The sequence below is a fragment of the Mandrillus leucophaeus genome, unplaced genomic scaffold (assembly GCF_000951045.1).
Source record: "Mandrillus leucophaeus isolate KB7577 unplaced genomic scaffold, Mleu.le_1.0 Scaffold544, whole genome shotgun sequence".
NCBI classification, from domain to species: Eukaryota; Metazoa; Chordata; class Mammalia; order Primates; family Cercopithecidae; genus Mandrillus; species Mandrillus leucophaeus.
Genome location: NW_012105853.1, coordinates 972,210 through 991,552, shown reverse-complemented (window position 1 = coordinate 991,552; position 19,343 = coordinate 972,210). Strand labels below are relative to the sequence as shown.

The 19,343-nt window shown below is 50.9% G+C and overlaps 1 protein-coding gene and 1 pseudogene across 4 annotated transcripts in view; one reads left to right on the top strand and one right to left on the bottom strand.

The window, feature by feature from the left end:
• The window catches only part of HNF4A (hepatocyte nuclear factor 4, alpha), an 85,441-nt gene that overhangs the window by 39,459 nt on the left and 26,639 nt on the right, over nucleotides 1–19,343 (top strand). For 2 of the 4 annotated variants that reach the window (XM_011997643.1, XM_011997642.1), the window contains exon 1: nucleotides 15,039–15,264. The exons of the other annotated variants lie outside the window; for them this stretch is intronic. In XM_011997643.1, coding sequence (XP_011853033.1) covers nucleotides 15,150–15,264 — 115 coding nt within the window. In that variant the 5' untranslated portion in view covers nucleotides 15,039–15,149. Of the gene's footprint in view, nucleotides 1–15,038; nucleotides 15,265–19,343 lie in introns of those variants that run through there. 4 annotated transcript variants of the gene reach the window in all.
• LOC105552115 lies at nucleotides 11,290–12,077 on the bottom strand (annotated as a pseudogene).

The window sequence follows — 19,343 nt, the reverse complement described above, 5'->3', positions numbered from 1 at the left end:
GGGGAAAGTATGTGCAAAGGCCCCCAAGACAGGAAAGAAAAACTTTAAAAACGGCTAGTACGCCTGCTGCTGATAGGGGCGGGGGCAAGTGGAATGAAATGAGGTTGGAGATGGATGGAGGGATATAAAAACAAGGGCGTGCATGGCCTCACAGTGTAAAGCGGGAGTTGTATGAGTTTTGTTATAAATGCATAGGAAGTCATAAAAATTTAAGTAGAAGAGGATCTGAGCCAATGTACATTTGTACAAGATCACCCTTGGCCCCTGAGTGAAGAGTAGGGGGTAGGGAAGCCACCGTAGAAAAATAAGTGAAGGGGTGGGGCAGAGGCAGGCAGCGGGGAGGCCGACGGTGGGGGAGGGGGAGATCCCTTCCCCAACCCTGGCAGGTTTAAAAAAAAAAAAAAAAAAAACAGGAAGAAGTGAAAAGACTTTTGCAGACCTCCAGAGATGATGTGTAAGGTTGGCTGGGGTGGAGATGGAAAGATGACAAATCTAGATTCTGTTTGGAGGGTGGCAAGAACTGGATTTTCTGATGAACTGGAAGGGATGAGAAACACAACACAAAGATTGTGACTTGCAAGATGTTGGCTTGAATAACTGAGAGAAGGTGGGTGATGACATATGACATACAGATATGACTATTATTCTCTTTGGACGACTGAGGAAGGGGAGGTGAGTCGTCCTTCTTCACAAAAATAGTCTATGGGCTCCAGGTGTGTCTAACCCAAAGGTTATAATTTTTTCACACTCCTACATCCACACATTAATTTTTTTTTTTAAATTGAGACAGAGTCTCACTCTATCACCCAGGCTGGAGTGCAGTGGCGCGATCATGGCTCACTGCAGCCTCCAACTCCTGGGCTCCAGTGATCCTCCCACTTTGGCCTCCCAAAGTGCTGGAATTACAGGCATGCACCATCCCGCCCTGTCTATGTTAATTTTTATAATGGGGATGACATTTAATGATAGTCATATCATTATAAATACGCCATACATGCTAACATCTGCTTCCAACATGGAAGCAGCACAAAGCCTGGAACCTTCCTCAAAGACCCCTGTACGTTGGAGCAAGGTGCTGGGAACAGAAGTTTAGTAGGTGGTGGAAAGGCAGCAGCTGCCACCCTGGGAATTGGTTTTAAAATCTTACGTTCTGATTGCTGCAGTGGCCATGTGCTGACGGTGTGTGATGGGGAGATTCTTGTCTAGGTAACTAAACCCAATGAGCTGTGATTGGTGATCAAACCGAGCAGGCCCCCTGTGGATTTGGAGAGACACAGTGCGTCTGGGCCTGTGATTGGCAGGATTGCTGTGAAGTCCCTAAGGCTATTTAAGTTTCTGAACACCAGTTCCTGCATTGGCCACGAGGAGGAGCCCGGGAAGCGCAAAGCGCAGCACTGCGGAGAGTCTTGGCCGCCTCCTCCGGGACGCCCTCCGGCTCAGCGCGGTGCCTGCCCTGCCCTGCGCCCTGGGGCAACCGCGGGACGAGGTGGGGCGGGAAAGGGTGTCAGGGCTCCCAACTGTGGCCACGCTTCTCTGCACAGTTCCTTTGGCCTCTTCCCCTGGCTCCCAGCCCCACAGAAGACATTGGCTGACCCGAGGGGTGGGGCTGCGGGTTCGCGAAGGTTTGTGAAGGCCCAGATCCAAGTTGCAAAACTGTAGTCTATCAAGTGAGACTTAGCAGCCCCCCTCCCTCAGGCGCGCCCCTTGCCCTCCTCAGAGTCCTTCTCTCAAACTTAGCAGCCTCCACCGTGCCCTTTAAGATCCTCAAAGAACTTTTGCAAAGTGGCATCTCATTGGAGCTAAAATGACCTGTGCAGGCAAAGGCCACTAGCTCAGGGGATCGCCCCCTGCCCGCCTCCAGGTGCTATCACATCGTGCTGTGCGTCTTCACTGCACTTAACCACTGTTTGTAATTGATTTCGTTTTTCATTTATTTACCTGCTTATGTCTGCAACCCGCCTCTCCACCAAAATGCAAACTCTGTGAGGGAGGGTGTAGGGTTGCCCGACACAACACAGGACACCCAGTTTCATCTGAGTGTGAGATGAACAGCACATTTTAAGGGTGTAAGTAGGTCCCATGCATTATTTGGGACACGCTCATACTAACAAAGTATTCCTTGTGTATCTTAAATTCACATTTGACTAGGCATCCTGTATTTTTATTTGCTCATCTGCAACCCTCTGAGGGGGATATTTTGCGTGGTCTTCACTGCTGCCATCTCCACCACCCACAACGATGCACGCAGAAGGTGCTGAATAAATGTTGAATGTTTCGATGGACGATTTCCTTCCTTCATTCACTCAGTTATCCATCCAGCCTATTTATATCAAGTGGGTCCTGGGAATACAACAGTAGATGGGACAGAGTCCAATGGAGGAGGCAGACAACCAGTCTAACTACCATCTGACTAAACTATGAAGATGTAAAGCTTTGGGGGCTGTGGGGGGACAGAGGAGGACCCTGGCGTTCTGTTTCCCGGAGGAAGATGACTAAGATGGGACTTGGAGGATGAGAAGGCAAAGAAAGAAGTGTGATGGCTCTCTGCTTGAGACTCCGGGGTTCTGGAAGCTACAGGTGGCTGGGGAGGGCAAATGTGCAGTGTGGGCAGGGCAGTCAGAGGTGAGGAGGAGACTCACATTCACTGGGTGTTACCACCCCGCAGCCAGCACAAAAGGGATGCCGTGTTGCTATTATTGTGCCCATCATACAGATGAGGAAGCTGAGGCTCAGAGAAGTGAAATGCCTTGGCTAAGTTTACAGTCTTACAGGGAAAAGCTGAGCTTCAGGCTCACGTCTGGCAGACTCTGAAGCCTGCACTCTTCCAGAAAAGCCACTGGGTTGATTACAACGCCAATAGGGGGATGGAGAAACAGGCTCAGAAAGGTGATAGGGCTCTTCCTGTGAATATGGCTCTGTCCAGTTGAGCAGAATACTGAAGCAATGCAAGATTTACAGTTTTTTCCAAGCCCTCCAGAGAGACAACAAGAGGGCCAGAGCAGGACCCAGGAGTCCAGACCACCGCGTCTCCCATTCCTATTGGGGTTGGTTCTCCAGGAGCCCCTTGCAGAGCCCTGGGGCTAATTCCTTGCATGGGTCCTGGACAGGTCTGCAGTTTCCATGGAGACCGCCTCCCACCATCCCTGAAATCTCATTGTGACCAGTATTAAGGGATTAACTCTGCCCAGCGGCCCTCACAGGGTCTGGGGTGCCGAGGGGGGCCAGCAGGAGCTCCGTCAAGGATGAAGAGGTTGTGCACTGTGCGGGACCCCATAGCAGCAGGAGGAGGATGTCGGACTGGGGCCAGGGCTTCCCCCGGGACCCACCAGGTATGGTCCTGACTCCACATCTGCCTGGAATGAAGGATGGGATGGTAGGAGAGAGACACAGGACCAAGGGGGAGGATTCCAGACTGGGAGCAGTGTGGAGGATTTGTACCCTCATCCCCTAACCCAGGAACGTCCAGGGCCCTCATGGGCGAATGACGTTCTGATCAGAGAAGGAGGATCCAGATGACCTCAACAAGGTGAGAGGAGCCCCGTGGAGTCTTAGGGGTACTCCAAGGCTGCCTAAGGACCAGATCTCTAATCTCTCCCATTTTGCAGTTGGGGAAACAGAGGCACGGAGAGGGAAAATGACTTGCCCAAAGTCAGTGAGTCAGCAAACTGAAGCAGGTCAAGAATCCAGAGGGAACCCTGACGTTCCCTAAGCAGACAACAATTGGTTAAAATCTCATCGCCACTTCCACCTTGAGCTCCAAATCCTCCTCCCTGAGCTCCAGGCGTGGGGTCCCCTCCGTCCCCTCACCCAGAGCCTGTCTCATTGGCCATGCTTCCCTCCCTGCCTCTCATCCTCCTCCTGACTTCCCCTGCCACCCGCACCACCTGAGGCTGGCAGAGAGTTCCTGGCAGGTTCTCCAGCGCTGGCGGGCACCTCCACCAGGCCTCCACTGTTCCATCCAGGGAACACCTTCCCACTGGGTCCCTATCTGGATGACTTGGGACATTCTTTGTTCCACACTTCATCCTCTCTTTGGGATTTCTGGGTCCAGACACAGTGAGGACCCTGACAGCCCCCCTCCCCATCTCTTGTCCTGAGAAGGCCAGGCCTGCGTGGGAGAGGTTTAAGCAGACTCCGAAGCTCTCTGGGCCGGGCTTCGTGGAAGGCCATATCAGTGCAGGGGCCTACACGCCAGCTCTGCAACCAGGTGGAGATGGTTCTAACACCACTGCCTTGGCTCACTGGGAAAATGATGTTCCTTCTCTGAGCCTCCGTTTCCTCACCTGTGATGGGAGACAACAACCCTTCCTTCCTCAAAGCTTACTCTCAGCTGCCGTGGAAAGATCTCCAGGTTGTGATGTTAAATGAACCAAACAAGATACAGAACAGTGTAAGAGCAGAAACTACTCATGTATGATCTTACGTGCTGTCTGGTCTGTATAAAGAAATCTTGGTAGATACATCTGTAAGGGATGTGGTCTCCCATAGTGAGGAAGTCAGGGAGAACAGGTGAACAGGAGACAGAGGTGGACGCCAGACTTCTCAATATACACCTTCTATGTTTTCTTTCTGAACCGTGTGAATGTAGCACCAATTCAAAACTAAATGTAAAGATGTTCACAAATTAAGTAAAATATTAAATCATAATAATAACACATACCTCAATAACATGACAGGTGTGCAGCCGAGATTTAGACCCAGGTACTAGAAATGGACTCAAAGGAACAGAGGCGGCCTGTCTTCAAGTCACTGAATACTTAACCTAGAAGGGCTCTTTGTCTTTTCAACGTCCGATTGCCAATAACAACAATAATAGTCTTGGTAGCAAGAATCAGGAGCTCCCTACCTGGGGAACACGCTGCCAAGCGCTGTCTGAACATTATCTCATTTAATTAGCATTTTGATTTTGTGAGGAAACGATCATCATTCTTACTTTACAGATGGGCAAACTGAGCCTCGCTGAAGTTTTGACTAGTAAGTTGTAGTAAGTGATAGAACGTGGATGCCATCGAAGGCTTTCCAGCTTCAAATTTCAAGCCCCCTACCGTGGGTCTCAATATTGGCTGCACAAAAATATAGATGCCTGGCACCTCCCCACCCCTACCCCGAGGTTCGATCATTGGTCTGTGATGGAGACTGGGCATCTGTCTTAAATTTTAAAAAATCTTTTTAAAAAATAGACACAGGATCTCTCTATGTTGCCCAGGCTGGTCTCAAACTCCTGGGCTCAAGTAATCCTCCCATCTCAGCCTCCCAAAGTGCTAGGATTACAGGTGTGAGCCATCGTGTTTGGCCAACATCTGTATATTTTAAAGGTTTCAGATGATTCTATGTCATCTTCAGGGTTGAGTCTCTGCTGTGTTAGACAAAACTTCTCCAGTGGGAAACCAAGGCCAGGGAGGGAAATGACCTTGTCCAAGGACACACAGTGGCTGGAACCAGAGCTGGGGCAGGGCACCCAGCAGCTCACATGAAGCCTTTGGGCAAATAAGAAAAAGGCATCCCACTCTGGGCAGGCAGAGTTTCATGGGCACTTCGCTCGGCAAGTGGAACAGGGGCCAGATTTCCATCCCTACTCACCCTCTTGGATGGAGAACCTTTGTGCAGTGAGCAACCTGCACAACTATACAGGGCAGTAACTCTGGCCTGAGCCTCAGGACTTCCAAACACTTCACCTTAGTGACCTGACAAATCCCTGGGGCCCCTCAGAACAAGAGGATGGGGAGACCAAGGGTGGCTTCTGGGATGCGGGCTCAGCCCTCACTCCCCAAACCAGAGTCTGGGTCAGGCAGCGGCTCCCATCAGCCTTCAGGCCCCACAAGGGCCGGGAAGGCCGCATTTAATTCCCAAGGTCACCCCTGTGGATAAATTCGGCAACATAAACAGGAGGGATGAACATAAACAGGAGGACAGCAACACCCTCGACCCAGATGTCATAAGCCACCTGGCAGGAGGCAGCCTGCAGAGAGGCCCCACCCACACAGATCCAAGTCCTCCTGGCTTCCTTCCTGATCATTCTCCAGACCATACTCTCTGCCCTACCTCCAGAGCCTTGCAGTCAGCATCTCCCACAGTGCCCTGCTCTCTGCCCTTCTCGTGGCCATCTCTCACTGGCATCCCTGGAAGGGAAGGGTAGCCCTGGAGTTAAAGGCACGGACTCTAGAGACAGACTGCCCAGGTTCCAATTCTACTTCTTGTTTCTCATCAGCTGTGTGAGCATGGGTATATGACTCAACCTCTCTGTGCCTCTGCTGTGTAAAATGATAGTGAAAACATTGCCTACCTCCCAGAGTGGCTGGGAGGATCCAGGAAGTAACACGTGCAAAGCCCCTAAAACAACTGCATATCCATTGGCCATGATGATCAATGTGTATATTTCGCTCCATTTCATTTTCATGACAACCCTAGAAGTTATTATAATTCCCAATTTACAGGTGAAGAAACTGAGGCTCGGAGAGGTTGAGAGAGTCAGGGCAGGGCTCTGCATCTTTCTTCAGGGCCTGATTCCTCTAGAGACAGGACGTGGCTGAGATAGATTATAATGTAGTCTCTGGTTTGCAGTGCATGGCTGCTGGTCACATCCTCACAGGGCCCATGGGACACACAGCCAGGGATTCCATGGATTTGGGTCTTCCAGTGGCTCTCAAGCACCTCTCTGCTTCCAGCTAGCCCTGGGAGGAGGGGGAGTACGGCATGGCAAGGCATTTGCAGAGCTGTCTTTTTCACCAATGTCCTTCAAGACATTGCTCAGGTCCATAGAGAGCCCCCCATTCATTCCCATGCTGGCTGGAGCCCCTGAATACCCGCGGTGACCTTCTGTCCTTGGACAAGTCACTTCCCCCTCTGATCTCCGTCTTCCCATCTGTGCAATGAGGGGATGAGGGTGGATCAGTGGTTTTCCAACCCTCAAATAAAATATTAAGATTGCACGTAAAAGGGAGTCGCCGGTTGAAGCTGGGCCTGTGGATGCATACCCTCGGCTCCCGGGAGCCTTGGAACCCAACTTGAAAAGCCCCAGCCCACATCCTCCTAAAGATTCTCCTGGCTCTGACACTGCAGAGTTCTAGAACCCCAAGCTCAAAGCTGCCGCTTCTCATCCCTGTTTGGAAAGCTCTCCCCCAGCTGCCTTTATCTCTCTTTGGTAACAGAGCAAATTTGCTCAGGACCCAGCACAGGGGGAACAAGCAGACTGTTGACTCTTGAGCAAAGCCTCCTCTTTGGAGAGTAGCCGAGGCGGCCATGGGATATACGTTGGGAGGCCAGCGGCCTCTTGCATAACCCTGGAGGCCTCCTGCCCACCCAGGCCTTTTCAGGGTTAGGGGTGAGGAAAACCGCAAACTCATGCCCAGTTAATTTTTTAAGGCAAAATCAACAGGCTCAGCAATGATTAGCAGCTGGGTAAGTTGGTCTTAATCAGGATGAGGACAGGGAGGGAGGAAGGAGGCCCAGGGATGGGGCCCAGTTATCAGTTAACCACATGAATGTTGCTTCCTTCCAAACCTGCTGGCCTTCAGCCCCAAGCTCCCTCATCTTCCTCTAGGAAATACTCCTGTGACAAGCCAGTGGCCACCCATCATTGGGTGAACAAACACAACGCCACTCATGGTCTGTGATGAAGCAGAAAGTGCTCGTTGTTAAGACAAAGCTCACCCATCACCGCTGCGTGGCTTTGAACAAGTCCCTTTCACCCTCTGAGGCTCTGTGAGGGGCCCCAGGTCTGGGCCCCGAGTCTATGGTTCAGTTGACCAGCTGCCACTCCCCTGACGGCCTCAGTGTTTCTGTCCACCAAATGGGTGGGTTAGCCGAGGCATCTTTTCCAGTCTTGAAGCTTTGTGGGCGCCTGATTTGATTAAGCCATGGTGGCCTGCGCCCAGAGTGCAGAGGGTGGTATGAGTAGCATTTTAGGAGCTCAAAGAAGAGAAAGGGAGGGGACCTACCTGCTATCTGCCATTGATATCAGCAAGCGTCAGATCCCAGCTCCAGGAAGAGGGCTGTCCTCTCAGATGGGAGGCAGGGGTCCGGTGGGGTGGCTGTGGCTGCAGGGACGGCCTGGCAGAGCCTCTTGGTGGCCCAGACCCCATGTCCCTGGACCTTGGAAGCCGCTAAAGGAAGCAGCAAGACCAGGCCAGCTGGTGGCTGCCTGGACTGGAGTTTGGTCAGTGGTTGGGGACCTATATTGTGAGATAGTTAGGACTTTGTCCACAAACTGGAATTTGAAATTTCAAAGGGGCAAAACTGAAGGGCCCTACCCCAGAGTGGAGATGGCTCTTGGCTTCTTTCCTCCACGACTTTTGTTCTTTGTCTTGATAAGTCCCAGTTTTTCCTGCACCGCTCCCGGAGTGGTGGGTGGGGAAGAAAAGATAGGAGATAGTGGTGTGGTGAGCACCAAGGGGAAGAGAAGATGCCAGGCAGCCCTGGGGTGGCCAGGTATGTGGAGGATGCCCCCGAACCTGCCTATGCCCAGGGATAAGGTGCTTTACCTCTCAGGTCTTTGAGTTCCCATGCAAGACTGAGGCAGTGAAACCAGCAGCTCCAGTGCCTTAGAATTCTGAAGTCCTTTCTGGGATTCCAGGAGTCATGATCCAGGCAGTGCATAGAGGGGTGAAGCCCTCAAGCTCTGGAGGTAGACTTGGGTTCAAACGACAGCCCCTCCCTTACGAGCTGTGTGGCTTTGGACAAGTCACTTCACCTCTCTGAGCCTCAATTTTGTCATCTTTAAAATGGGGATGACAATAGCCCGTATCTCAATGGGCAGATAATATGAGAAGAGTAGAAGGTTTTTAGCACCAGGACTAGCACAGAATTTCTCTGTAAACATTAGACCTTATTATAATGTAAAAGAAAAACAATATGGTTCACAGTGGCAGCTCCCTTACCACCGTCCGCAGCAGAGGCACGAGCTCCCTATACATGCCTCCCCGACTGCAGGCTGACCAGGGCAATCCCTCTTTCCCATCTCAGTTGGGTCTCTCGATGGGTTCCAAGGTCCTCTGCTATCCCCTGGAATCTGCTGCCTCTTGAGTTGGGGCCTGACAGCCAGTGAGCCAAGGTAAAGAACGGCTGCTAAATTGATGGCATTGAGGCCAGACCTTGTTCATGGCTGGGCGTGCGGTACCTGGAGCTGTCCTGAGCAGGGGTCCTGATTCCAACTGATTATGTGGCCAGTGTTCATGGAGTCAATGACCAATGACAGTAATTGCTACTGTTGTACTGTGTGCGTACACCTGGTCATTTAATGCTTGAATCATCCCTACAAAGAAGGTATCAACCCAATTTTTCTGATGCTGAAACTAAGGCTGAGAAAGGTAGAAGTTGAGGTCACAGAGTTTGGTACATTGGCACTGCCTGGATTTTAACCCAGATCTATCTGACTACAAGGTCTGTGGTTTATTCCCCTAAAGAGAGGTCGGGGGAAGTGGGGGCTAAGAATCTTATCTACTCTCTCATTTAATCTTCACCACAAACTACAAGTTAGACCCATTTTACAGAAGGAGTAACCAAGGTTCGAATTAAAGCTTACCTTGTACAGACAGCTGGTCCTGGGCTGGGAATATAGTCACTGGTATACAGGCACCAGAGACCAACACCCACAGGCTAACACCCACTCAGTCCACAGGAAGAAGCTGAATATTTTTTTATAAGCAGAGAAAAAAAAAAAACAAACCAATACTGTGACATTTGCTCTGTGACTTCCTGTATTTATTATGTGCTCATACCTAAGCATTGTCAGGATAATGTTCTTCCTCATTAGAGGGCGTTATGAAGTTGCTTTCTTTTTTTCCATTAGTTAAAAGAAATTCCCTTGGAGGAAGGGAATGACTCTTTTTATAATTCATACATAATAATTGTACATATGTATGGAGCACATGTTTTTTGTTTGTTTTTTTGAGATGGAGTCTCGCTCTGTTGCCCAGGTTGGAGTGCAGTGGCATCATCTCGGCTCACTTGCAAGCTCCGCCTCCTGGGTTCACGCCATTCTACTGCCTCAGCCTCCCGAGTAACTGGGAGTACAGGCGCCCGCCACCATACCCAGCTAATTTTTTGTATTTTTAGCAGAGACAGGGTTTCACCGTGTTAGGCAGGATGGTCTCGATCTCCTGACCTCGTGATCCACCTGCCTTGGCCTCCCAAAGTGCTGGGATTACAAGCATGAGCCACCGCACCCGGCCCGAGCACATGTATTTTGATACATGCATACAATGTGTCATGATCAATCCAAGTATTTAGGATATCCATCACTTCAAACATTTATCATTTCTTTGTGTTGGGTACATTTCAGATCTTCTCTTCTAGCTATTTTGAAATATACAATAAATGATTGTTAACTATAATCGCCCTACTGTGCTATAAGAACTAGATCTTATTCCTTCTATCTCACTGTATTTGTGTAGCCATGAACCAACGTCTCTTCATCCCTTGAATGAAACATTCTTTTTTTTTTTTTAAAGACAGAGTCTTGCTCTATCACCTAGGCAGCAGTGCAGTGGCACAATCTCGGCTCACTGCAGCTTCTACCTCCCGGGTTCAAGCGATTCTCCTGCCTCAACCTCCCAAGTAGACTGGATTGCAGGGGCTTGCCACCATGCCTGGCTAATTTTTGATTTTTGTATTTTTAGTAGAGACAGGGTTTCTCCATGTTGGATAGGCTAGTCTTGAACTCCTGACTTCAGATGATCCGCCTGCCTTGGACTCCCAAGGTGCTAGGATTACAGGTGTGAGCCACAGCACCTGGCCTGAAACGTTCAAGATCTCAAGATACTGTACATTTAAAGCACCCCAATGTCCTCTCTTTCCACTTCCCATTCTGTCTGCTTATCTAACATGAAGAACATTGTATTAATCTGATTTTTAAGGATTTTTTGTCTGTTATGTGTTAAGTGTTTGTTTGGTACCCCAGTGAAAACATTCTGCATTGCAGACCAATGTGTGCTTCTTTCGGGGGCCTGGGATCATTGCATTCTTAGCCATTGTCACAAAATACATGGAGTCATATTTAAAATGTAAAGTTGTAACATACATATGTTTAAAATGGGAATGCAAAGCAAAAAGATGGATGTGCAAGGTCATGTGTATTCAGTTCTCTGTACTTAGTAAGTGTAACTGACTTGTCTGTTAGTGAACTATGGGTGCAAGGACACATCTCTGGCTACTTTGCATCTGTAATCCACAAAGATTCTGGGCAGCTGTATTATCACAGCTTGTTGTTTGTTTGTTTGTTTGTTTTTTGCTAGCTGAAGGAAAATTTGTATTTTAATTATTTTTATGTACAGAAAACTCAACAGTGCACATTTAACCCAGGTTAGTGGCAAGTTCTTTAGCCTTTGCCTTTTTGAGCTTGGTGATATGAGCCACAGACTTGGGACCCAGGACATTGCCGCCCCAGTGACGGTGGATCTCATCGTATCTGTCATTGTAATTGGTCCTGATAGCTTCCACCAGCTTAGCCAAAGCGACTTTGTCTTCCGAGTTTACTTATGTGATGGTGACAGTGGTCCAGGTCTTCCTGTGGACTAGACGTCCCAGTCTTGCCTTCCTCTTGATAATGCAGTAAGAGACTCCCATTTTACAACACAGGGCAGACAAGAAGACAACCAGCTTGATGGGATCCGTGTTGTGTGCAATCACCACCAGCTGAGCCTTCTTGTTCTCCACCAAGGTGGTGACGGTGTTAACTCCTGCTGGAAGGACAGGTGGTCTCTTAGAGGAGACGTCCCCTTTGCCAGCAGCTTCCTCGGCCTGGGCCGAGAGCCTCTGCTTCTTCTCTTGCTTTGTCTCTGGTCTGTACTTGTGGGCCAGCTTAAGCAGCTGAGTAGCTGTCTGGTGGTCCAGGGCCTGGGTGAGCTGGTTAATTGCAGGAGGCACTTTCAGCGACTTATAGAGGATGGCTCTCTGCTGATAGAGCGGGGCCATTTCACAAAGCGGGTGAGGTCTCTTTTGGGCTGGATGTCCTGTCCAATGTCAAAATTCTTAGGCCTTTTCTCAAACAGGGGATTCACCACTTTCTTGGCCTCCTGTTTTTTCACAACAGCAGGGGCAAGAGCCACCTTCTTTCCCTTGACCTTCTTTCCTTTCGGCATCTTGGGCAGTGGGAGGAGAGCCATAGCTTGCTTTAAATAAACTATGTGGTAACAATGAACAATAAGAATAGAAGAAATAATAGCTTGCCTGAGGTCACAGAGCCAGCAGATCTTATAGGTGGTGCATCATTTATATAAGGAATGTGTATCTAGAAGATATTGTTTGGCGTTGGCTAAGGGTGGAATGAATCATGTATGTAATAGATTATACAATTTACAGTGATGAGTGGACAGATTTACTTATGGGGCAGGTTATAATGTAGTGGGATGAGAATCTAGAACGTGCCTCCTAGGCAGTCATACAGATTGTGCATTTGGTAAGTCAGGTATGTCGTGGTTTGTGTATCTAATAGCGCTTCATCTGCAGGCTGTCCACCTAGTAGCTCTTGGATACAACGGGTCATGGCTGTGGCATGGTGTGGTTGATCCTGGTTGATCGTAGACCTTATTTAATTGAATCTAAGATGTCATCTATAGAAAAACGCATTGTTATTTTTGTTACCAGTGAAATTCTGACATGCCATTGATCACATTTCCCTTTAAGCAATGTGGAAGTGTGCCTCAGAGTGGATGAGGCCGTGGATTGCTGGGTTGTGTGGGGAGTAGCTGTGCCTGTGGCCTGCCATAGGTGCCAGGCAGGTGGCAGAGGCCTGGGCTCGGCTCCTGGAGGCTCCTCCCGGAGCTGCCCTCCACTCTTACCCCTTAGTAAGAGTTTACTAAGGGGTAAACTCTTCTGTGTTTACCCCTTAGTCAGATCTTCCGTTTCTGTCCACCTCTGCACTGCCCCCAAGGCCGGTGGAGCCAGATCAGATATTCCTGGGGTAGGCATGGGAGGAACCCACTGGTATATGGTCTCTTTCAGCCCCTTATCAAATCTCAAAGTGTGGGTTGTGGGGAGCTGCCTCTTGCTCCCTGCCTCAGAGTCTTGTCCTGGCCAACAGAAAGCTGAGCCAGGATCATCTTTCCGTTTTACAGAGGGAGAAATTGAAGCCCTGAGAAGAGACGATGGAAATAAAGTTATCGGAATAGTGACTGAGCCAGTTCCTAAACCCAGGTCTCCTGACACCAAATCTAGCCTCTCTTGTCCTCCACAATAGTTGCTCCTTCTCCCCTTTCCCTGCAGGATATAGCACTTCCCAGTCATCTCAGCTTCAGAGGTCAGATCAAGTGGGGAGAATAAAGCTAAGCAGGGCAGAGAAAGGGCTTCTAGCAGTGGGAAGAACATGGAGATGCCTCCTCAGAGCACTCAAACACATGCCCTGACTCCCGATTTGCTCACTCATTAATTCACCCACACATTCACTCACTCTCTCACTCGTTAATTCACCCACTCTTTAATTCTCTCACCCATTTGCTTATTCACTCGCTCATTAATTCACCCACCCATTCACTTATTAATTTGCCCACCCATTTGCTCACTTACTCAGTAATTTACCCTCTCATTTGTTCATTCACTCACTCAATTCATGCATTCAGTCAACTCACTCATTAATTCACCCTGTCTCTAATTCAATCACTCCTAATTCACCCACTCATTAATTCCCCCACACACTCCCTCATTAATTGGTGCTCCCACTAATTCACCCACTCGTGCTCACAGGTGTCACCGAGTCCCTCCAACCTGCCCTTCCAGTCAGCAGCAGAGGACAGGCTCCCAGGCCTCCCAAGTCTCAGGCTTTCCTTCCTCTGCCCTCACTCTCTGCCTTCTACATCAAGACTTTACTTCCCCAGATTGATTGGCAGCCCTTGAAAATGTCTGCACAGAAGGCAATGAGGGCTGGAGGGAGTGAGAAGAACAGAGCGCACCATGAGCTTCAGACAGCCAGGACCAGCTGTGTAGTTTTCAGGGCCCCAGCCAAAACAAAAGTGCACAACCCCTTGTTCAAAAGTCATGATGGATTTTAAGTCATGATGAACCAGGCACCAGGACTTCCTAAGGGTTGGGCTGCCTGTGACTGCACTGGTGATACCCCCACCAAGCCCACTCTGAAGGTAGGAGACAGGTGGAGAGAAACGGGGATGGAAAGGGGGATACACAACAGGGAGAGGGAGGAGGAAGAGGATGGAGGTCTATGAGGCCCCATTTGGCGTGTGACTTATGCCATCTCATTTCCTTCTCAGACCACCCTTTGAGGTTGATTGTACATTTTACAGAGAAGGAAACTGAGGCTCAGAGAGAATCATTTACCCAAGGTCCCAGTTAGTAGATGGTAGGCGCCAGAATGTAAATCCAGGTATCTGCCTGCTCTGGGAGGGGGTGGGGGTGGGGGAAACAGGAGAATGTGACGGGAAAATCCGAGATGGAGTTGGCCTGGGCAGACACACTGGGAGCTGTGGGAGATGGTGAGGGGCAGGGTGGGATCACAGGGAGCAGGAGCAGGGAATTGGAGGTGAGTCTGGCCCTCCCAAACTTCCAGTCCATTCTGCTTCCAGGGGAACCGGGAAACTGCAGGGGAACTGGAAGGGAGCTCCCAGAACAAGGATTCAGAAGATTGGCATCTGGGGCCTGGGATTTAGGTTTCTAAATCATGGGCCATGGGGCAGCCTTATCTCCACAAGAGCATTGAGGGTAGAAGTCAATGATTTGGGAAGTTATTGAATTAGGGGATCTCGGAGGTAGGCTGTCAGTGCCTGATAGTATCAGTTAGAATGCCTGACTTGGGGTGACAATGGCTTGGAGGGGTGGGTGAGTCAAGGGTCAAATGAGTGCCCATGAGTCATGATGCCTGCCTTGTACAATTGATAACTGAACATCGGTGAGTTAGGGCCTCAACAGTTGTAATTAGCACCCCGGGTGTCAGCCAGAAATCAACAAACAGCCAAATCCCTGCAGCCCCGCCCTGCCTATCCACCAGCGGGGGACCGATTAACCATTAACCCCCACCCCTCCCCGGCAGAGCCTCCACCCCTTCACAGAGGCTAGGCCAAGACTCCCAGCAGATCTTCCCAGAGGACGGTTTGAAAGGAAGGCAGAGAGGGCACTGGGAGGAGGCAGTGGGAGGGCGGAGGGCGGGGGCCTTCCGGGTGGGCACCCAGGGCAGGGCAGGTGGCCGCGGCGTGGAGGCAGGGAGAATGCGACTCTCCAAAACCCTCGTCGACATGGACATGGCCGACTACAGTGCTGCACTGGACCCAGCCTACACCACCCTGGAATTTGAGAATGTGCAGGTGTTGACGATGGGCAACGGTAGGTGGGGGCAGGTGTGTCAGTGGGGGCAGGTGTGCCTGGGTCCAGGAACAGATCTTTGGCACTCAACTTTGGGGTGGGAGGAGAATGATAGAAAATGGTAGGTTGGTCCTACAGGCCAGCACAGGTGTTGCCAGGTGAAGCCCATGTGCCCAGGTGCAGTGATCACAGGCATTCTGGGTGAAGGGAGGCCTGCAAGGGCCAATTTCCAGCAAAAGTCGATCCCGGCTATTCCTCCCAGGCCCTTCCATTCCTCACTGCCTCACAGTGGCTCCGCTTGGTGCTTGGCGCAGTGACGTGATGGTGAGCTCCCCCTTGGTGCCCAGCTCCAGCAATTCAGCCCAGCACGGCCGCTTCGTGAACCCCTCGGGCCTAGGTTCAGAGAGACAGCAAGGGACATTGTATCCCTGGAGATGGTGGTTGGAGACATAACTGCATTTCTTGGTGTCTTTGGGACTTTCCTAGGGAAAACGGAGTTCTCAGGGAAGTCTTGCTAACTACGAAGCCAACTCAGCACTGTGTGTGTGGTGTGTGCGTTCGTGTGTGATGGTGAGTTTCCATGTAGGTTGTATGGGTGGGGTGATGCCTTCAGGAACACATTTGCATATGTGTGTTCATTTGTCTCTGTGTGTGAGTTCTGGGTCTATTTTCCTTTGTATTCATTGAGTGGGTCTGTGTTTGTGTCTGTAGGAGGTGCCCGTGTTGATCTTACTTATGCATGTAAGTGACTGTGTGTGTGTATGTGTGTCTGTGGATGTTGGTACATGTGTGCTGTGTGTGCGGGTCATAGAGCACATGTGTTTGTGCATGTAGACCTGTTGGAGCGCCCTGTTCTTCCTGCATCTTTATCCTGTGTGGGCGTTTTGTCGTGTGCCCATATTTGTACCTGCTGTGTACATATGCAGTCCCCCGTACTGCGGGCAGGTGTCAGCGGTCTCTGGTGTGCCCACATTTATACCTGCTGTGTACACACACAGTCCCCCGTACTGCGGGCGGGGGTCAGCGGTCTCTGGTGTGCCCACATTTATACCTGCTGTGTACACACACAGTCCCCCGTACTGCGGGCGGGGGTCAGCGGTCTGTGGTGTGCCCATATGTGTGCCTGTGTACATATGCAGTCCCCCATACTGCGGGCGGGGGTCAGCGGTCTGTGGTGTGCCCATATGTGTGCCTGTGTACATATGCAGTCCCCCGTACTGCGGGCGGGGGTCAGCGGTCTGTGGTGTGCCCATATATGTGCCTGTGTACATATGCAGTCCCCCGTACTGCGGGCGGGGGTCAGTGGTGTCTGGTGTGCCCATATGTGTGCCTGTGTACACACACAGTCCCCCATACTGCGGGCGGGGTCAGCGGTCTCTGGTGTGCCCGATTGCACAGACCCAAGTGCAGGACTCTGTTGCTGCCATTCACCAAGTGAGATTCACATCAGCAACATGTCCGTTTGTCTCTGAGCAGATTTTGTTGCGGGCGTGTCTCTGCAGATTTAGGCATCCCTCCGACATCTCCGGAGCAAATCTGGAGGGGCGGGCAGTTCTCCTCCCCAGGGAGGTAGGGGAAAAGAGGAGGCCTGGAAACCCCTCCTGGAGGGAAGGGCCCCATCGGTCCCAGCCTCAGAGGACAGGGGGCAGCAGCTGGCTGAGGTCAGCCTGCCACCCCACTTCCTTGTGTGTCTTGGAGCCACACAGCCAGTATCAGGCTGCAGCTCCAGCTGAGGCCTGGAAGCTTGTGGTCAGCTCAGCTAGAGCGAGGAGGCAGCCGCTGGGCACTGCCTGTTGTCAGCTCAGCAGGTGCTCACCTGCCCCTGCTATCCAATCACTGTGTGACCTTGGGCATGTCACCTCCCCTCTCCTGGCTTCTGTATCTTCTACAAAACAGGCTTCACTCCCCCAGGCCTGCTGGCTGGCGGGCTTTTAGGCCTGAGGGCCATGCAAGGAGCGCAAGGCAAAAACACACCAGAGATAGCAAAGAAGTTGAATCTGTACTAGGTGGAGTGTCGCGTGGCCCCACGAGGACTGCTGCCCTGCCCCGGGCTGCTCCCCGACCCCATCACCTTTTCAAAGCCCAGGAACTGTGTGCTCCTGAGGCAGAGGGCAAGCCCCTGAACTGGATGTCCCAAAGACAAGACCGCCTCCAGCTCTGGAACCAGAAAGATCTGGGCGCAAATCCAGCATAGATCCTTCCAACCTGTGTGAACGTGGCAAGGCAGTTTCCTCTCTGAGCCTCAGTTTCCTCATCTATAAAATGGGAATAAATAATAGTGTCTGCCTCCCAGCACTGGCCAGACGATAAATAGCCTGGGTGCTTAGCCCTGGTAAAGGGCCTGGCCCCAACATGGGTCGTGTCAAAGGCTCTGAGCATCTGTAAGCAGGGTTCCCACGTTCCTCACTGGAGTTTGAAGTGGTCTGAATTGGGGTTATGTGAAGTTGTCCTCTGAAGTGTTTTGAGTACATCCTGGGCTGGTGGCTCAAAGGCTCCAAGGATATTTCTTCCCCGTCCACTCCCCACCCCAATGCAGCGGCAGCCCCAGCAGACATCTCAACACGTGCGGCACTGGCCGGAGTAGCCCAGCAAGCCTGGACCATAAACCCGTGGCTCTGCTTCACAGCAAGCAGTGCGATGACATCAGGAAGCCACTTGTCCTCTCTAAGCCTCAGCGTCCTCACCTGCAGAATGGAGGTGCTCGGCTGACCTCAGAGGGGAGATGATAGAGCTGACAGCCCCCAGCTCATCCTGCCCCAGAGCTGGGAGCTACTTCCCCAGCCTCCTACTGAATGACCAGGAGCTGTGGGGTCAGTCTCCCCGGGGGTCGAGGGAGGAGAGGCCGAGGGAGAAAGGGCACCCATGTGGCTTAACAATTATCCCCATCTCCAGGAATAATTCACCAAGTCCTGGGGACACCTGGGAGTCTGTGATGGCAGAAATGAGATGCGGCAGTGTCTGCTTGTGACAGAGCCTGGAAGTCCTCTGCTCCGAGAGCTTTCCTATGCAGAAAAGTTTTTATTTCACGAACACTGATACAGTGCTTACTATGCGCCAAGCACTTCACATACACAAATGAGTATTCACCGGGTCCCCATGACAAACCTAGGGGAATATCACGTTCCCCATGTTACAAATGAGGAAACAAAAACAGAGAAGTAAACAAACACAACCAGCGTCACATGGCTAAAAAGTGGGCAAGCAGGGACTGAATCCTGGGCAGAAGGACTTCAGAGGCTGTGCTGTTACCTACAGCACGTGGCCCTCTCTGGGTCTAACTGGATGCCTCTGAGGAATCCAAGGTCGGATTCAGGATTTCTAGGAATACACGCGTGTGTGTGTGCATGTTTGTATGTGTCTGTATGTATGCTAGTGAATGTGTGTATGTGTGTGTGGACTATGTGTATGTGTATGTGTATGTGTGGACTGTATGTGTGTGTGCACACGTTTATGTAGGTGTGCGCTGTGTGTGTATGTATCCGTGTGTGTGCATGTGTATGGACTGTGCATGTGTGTGCATGCATGTGTTATGTGTGTGGACTGTGTGTGCATATGTGTGTGCACATCTGTGTGTGCATGTGTGGACTGTGTGTATGTGTGTGTGGACTATGTGTGCATATGTGTGAACTGTGTGTGTATGTTCATGTGTGTGGAGTGTATGTGTACACATGAGTGTATATATGTGTGTGTTGATGTGTGTGTGTGTGAATTGTGTGTGTGCGTATGTGTAGACTGTATGTGTGTATGTTCATGTGTGGACTGTATGTATGTGCATGTGTGTGTGTGCGTGTGTGTGACTGTGGTGTGTGTGTGTGCCTGTGTGGACTGTTGTGCATGTCTGTGCGTGTGTGGACTGTGTGGTGTGTGCATGTGTGTGTGGACTATGTGGTGCATGTGTATGTGTTTGTGTGTGGACTGTGTGGTGTGTGTCAACTGTTTGATGTGTGTGTGCATGTGTGTGTGACTGTGTGGTGTGTGTCTGTGTGCATGTGTGTGGGCTGTGTGGTGCGTGTGTGTGCTTATGTTTGGTGTGTGTGGACTGTGTGGTCTGTGTGTGTGTGCATGTGTGTGTGGACTATGTGGTGTGTGTGGACTGTGGC